This window comes from Mandrillus leucophaeus, unplaced genomic scaffold, assembly GCF_000951045.1.
Source record: "Mandrillus leucophaeus isolate KB7577 unplaced genomic scaffold, Mleu.le_1.0 Scaffold162, whole genome shotgun sequence".
Classification (NCBI taxonomy): Eukaryota; Metazoa; Chordata; class Mammalia; order Primates; family Cercopithecidae; genus Mandrillus; species Mandrillus leucophaeus.
Window position 1 is genome coordinate 1,818,115 of NW_012101610.1, and position 2,789 is coordinate 1,820,903.

The following is a 2,789-nucleotide window of genomic DNA, read 5'->3' on the forward strand; positions in this document are numbered from 1 at the left end:
GCCTATAATCCCAGCACTTTGGAAGGCCAAGGCAGATGAATCACTTGAGGTCAGGAGTTTGAGACTAGCCTGGCCAACATGGTAAAAACCCCGTCTCTACCAAAAATGCAAAAATTAGCCAGGTATGGTGGCAGGCACCAGTAGTCCCAGCTACTCAGAAGGGTGAAGCAGGAGAATCACTTGAATCCGGGAGGCGAAGGCTGCAGCGAGCCGAGATCGCGCCACTGCACTCCAGCCTGGGTAACAGAGCAAGAGTCCATCTCAAAAAAAATAAATAAAGATAGATTGATTGATTGATGAACAGACAGGAACAGAAGGAGAGAGAAAAGGAGAGGGTGGGAGAGGAGGGAGAGGAAGAGAGAGAAGAAGGAGAAGGGGAGGGAGGAATAAAGGAAAGAGGAAAGAAGGAAGAATAAAGGTCAGGTTACAGGTTACTGTCACAAACACTTTCTATTCACCTCCTGGGAAGCCCCACTGCAGGAGCAGAGGGAAGTGGAGCAGCAGTGGAGCAAACTGGTTACTCTAGCTTGGACAGATGAGAACATTTTCTCATAGGCGTGCTCAGAAGTTAAAAAGAGGAATAAAGGCAAAGGATGCTGCGGCTGAGAGTCCTACATTGCCAGACACATCATTCTTACCATTTATATGACAAAAGAAATTCATCATCCACTTGTCCCATTATAACCTCCAGGGAATTTAACTTGATTGACAGTCAATTTAATGCAAAATTATTTAGGTATAGATTGTGAATTCAAAGCATCAATTACTATCGATCTATTTGACATCATTCTTTAATATACATAAAGTCGTTTTTGCTTTTTTTTTTTCCCCAAGCAATTTGCTTCTTAGGAGGGAACGATACATAGGAAAAATATTAAAGTCAAGCAGCAGAGGAAAATATATTGATGTGAAAATTCAGCTGAATCTAACTGTGATGCCTTTCCATTCTTGCAGATTCAAATTACTTGCCTTAGTTCCTACACAGGCCATTCAGAAACCTTCTAATGTTTTTAGAAGACTGAGATGATCAGAAATCTTCAAAGGTGTTTCTTTTACTTGAACACACCCCAAATTAAAACCTTTACCAAGCTTCAATGAATCCTGACTCAATAAAAGCCTTCTAGTCCTGACTCCAGGGCAGGATGACACTCCAGGAACAGCTGTGACATTACCTGGTAAGACACTGCGGTTATCCACACACATGGAAAAGATGCGCTCGTACACGAGCTTTCCTGGGAGGAAAAGGACAGATGGTGTTAGTATCACACTCTTCAGGAGCAAACAGTAAATAAATGTTTGTTAATTAGAGACTCAGAGCGATCATCTCCCAGACAGGCTTCAACTTGTGATGGTATGCTGCCACCTGGTGGGACAGATTTTCAGCCACATTTCTTTTGTTTTGTTTTTAGTTTTTCCAGTAGACTTTTACTTTCTTTGAAAGGCAGGAAAGTGAAAGTTTTACTCTTTGGAGTCTAAAGGAGTCTCAAGTATCTCCATCCACTCAAACGATGGTCCACATTCCACGCTAGGCCAGAGGTGAAAACGGGCAGCCCGTGGGCTGAATCCAGCCTGTGACCAGTTACGCATGGCCACACCACAACAGCCCATAAAGTGTTTTAACATTTTTTGGATTGGTTACCAACAGGTAAAAACTGGGAGAGGCTGGGCATAGTGGCTCACACCTGTAATCCGAGCACTTTGGGAAGCCAACACAGGAGGACTGCTTGAGCCCAGGAGTTCAAGAGCAGCCTGGGCAACACTGTGAGACCAGGAATGTACAAAACATTTAAAAATTAGCCAGGCATGGCAGCACACGCCTGTAGTTTCAGCTACTCGGGAGGCTGAGGTGGGAGGATTGCTTGAGCCCAGGAGTTCAAGGCCGCGGTGAGCCATGATCACCCACTGCCCTCCCGCCTGGGTGAGAGAGCAAGACCGGTCTCAAAAACTAAAACTAAAACTAAAACAAACTCTACAGCTTGGGAGAACTCACATGCCATATTTTCTCCTTCTTCACATAAAATATGCCAAAAATGTGGCCATATCTCTATAGGATAACACAGCTAGAGCAAATTAGTAGCTGCCCCTTGAAATGGCATATATACTAACCAGTTTGCCACAGTCTCCACCACCCCCTACCATCTCTCATCATCAGTGTGCTTTTCACTCTTTTATGTGACCTGCCTGGTCCCTAGAAGCATCAGAATTTGAGATTCAACTAGAATTCAAGTTCCACAAAGGCAGAGATCCGTGCTTGCTTTGTTCACTGCCTGGCACACAGAGGGTACTCAATACTTGTTGGATGGATGAACATACTAGAGGTTTTGCAGGTCATAGGTCGCTTTCTTGATGACTCATCTTTGCCATCGTAGCACAAAAGCGGCCACAATGTGCAAACAAATGCATGTGGCTGTGTTCCGATAAAACTCTACACAACAGGTGGGCAGCCTGGACCCCTAAACTGGTACTAAAAGTGTTACTTTGGAAAATGTTATCAATATGTGGAGGTAAAAAATTACAGTTCTTATTCATTTTCTAAGCTCTCCTAAGTCACCTTCAACGTGAAAGTATTTCCCTCTATGTTTTTTGTTTTTTTTTCATAGCCCCTTTATTCAGGGCAATAAAGAACAACACAGCTTGTCCATACATGGAAAAAGAGACAGGAAAATACAAAGATCATTTCAGGTCAAAGAACGTGGGATCAAATGATATCAAGAGATGACACGGTGTTAGGGTTAAGTGAAGGAAGCCAGCCAAGCTAAGAGGTACCACTCAGGTGCTTCTCCTAGTAT

The 2,789-nt window shown here is 43.6% G+C and overlaps 1 protein-coding gene across 1 annotated transcript in view; it reads right to left on the reverse strand.

The window, feature by feature from the left end:
* Nucleotides 1–2,789, reverse strand: part of LOC105536656 (chromosome unknown open reading frame, human C16orf62) — a 158,112-nt gene that overhangs the window by 120,584 nt on the left and 34,739 nt on the right. The window contains exon 7 of the mRNA XM_011976076.1: nt 1,173–1,232. Coding sequence (XP_011831466.1) covers nt 1,173–1,232 — 60 coding nt within the window. The remainder of the gene's footprint in view (nt 1–1,172; nt 1,233–2,789) is intronic.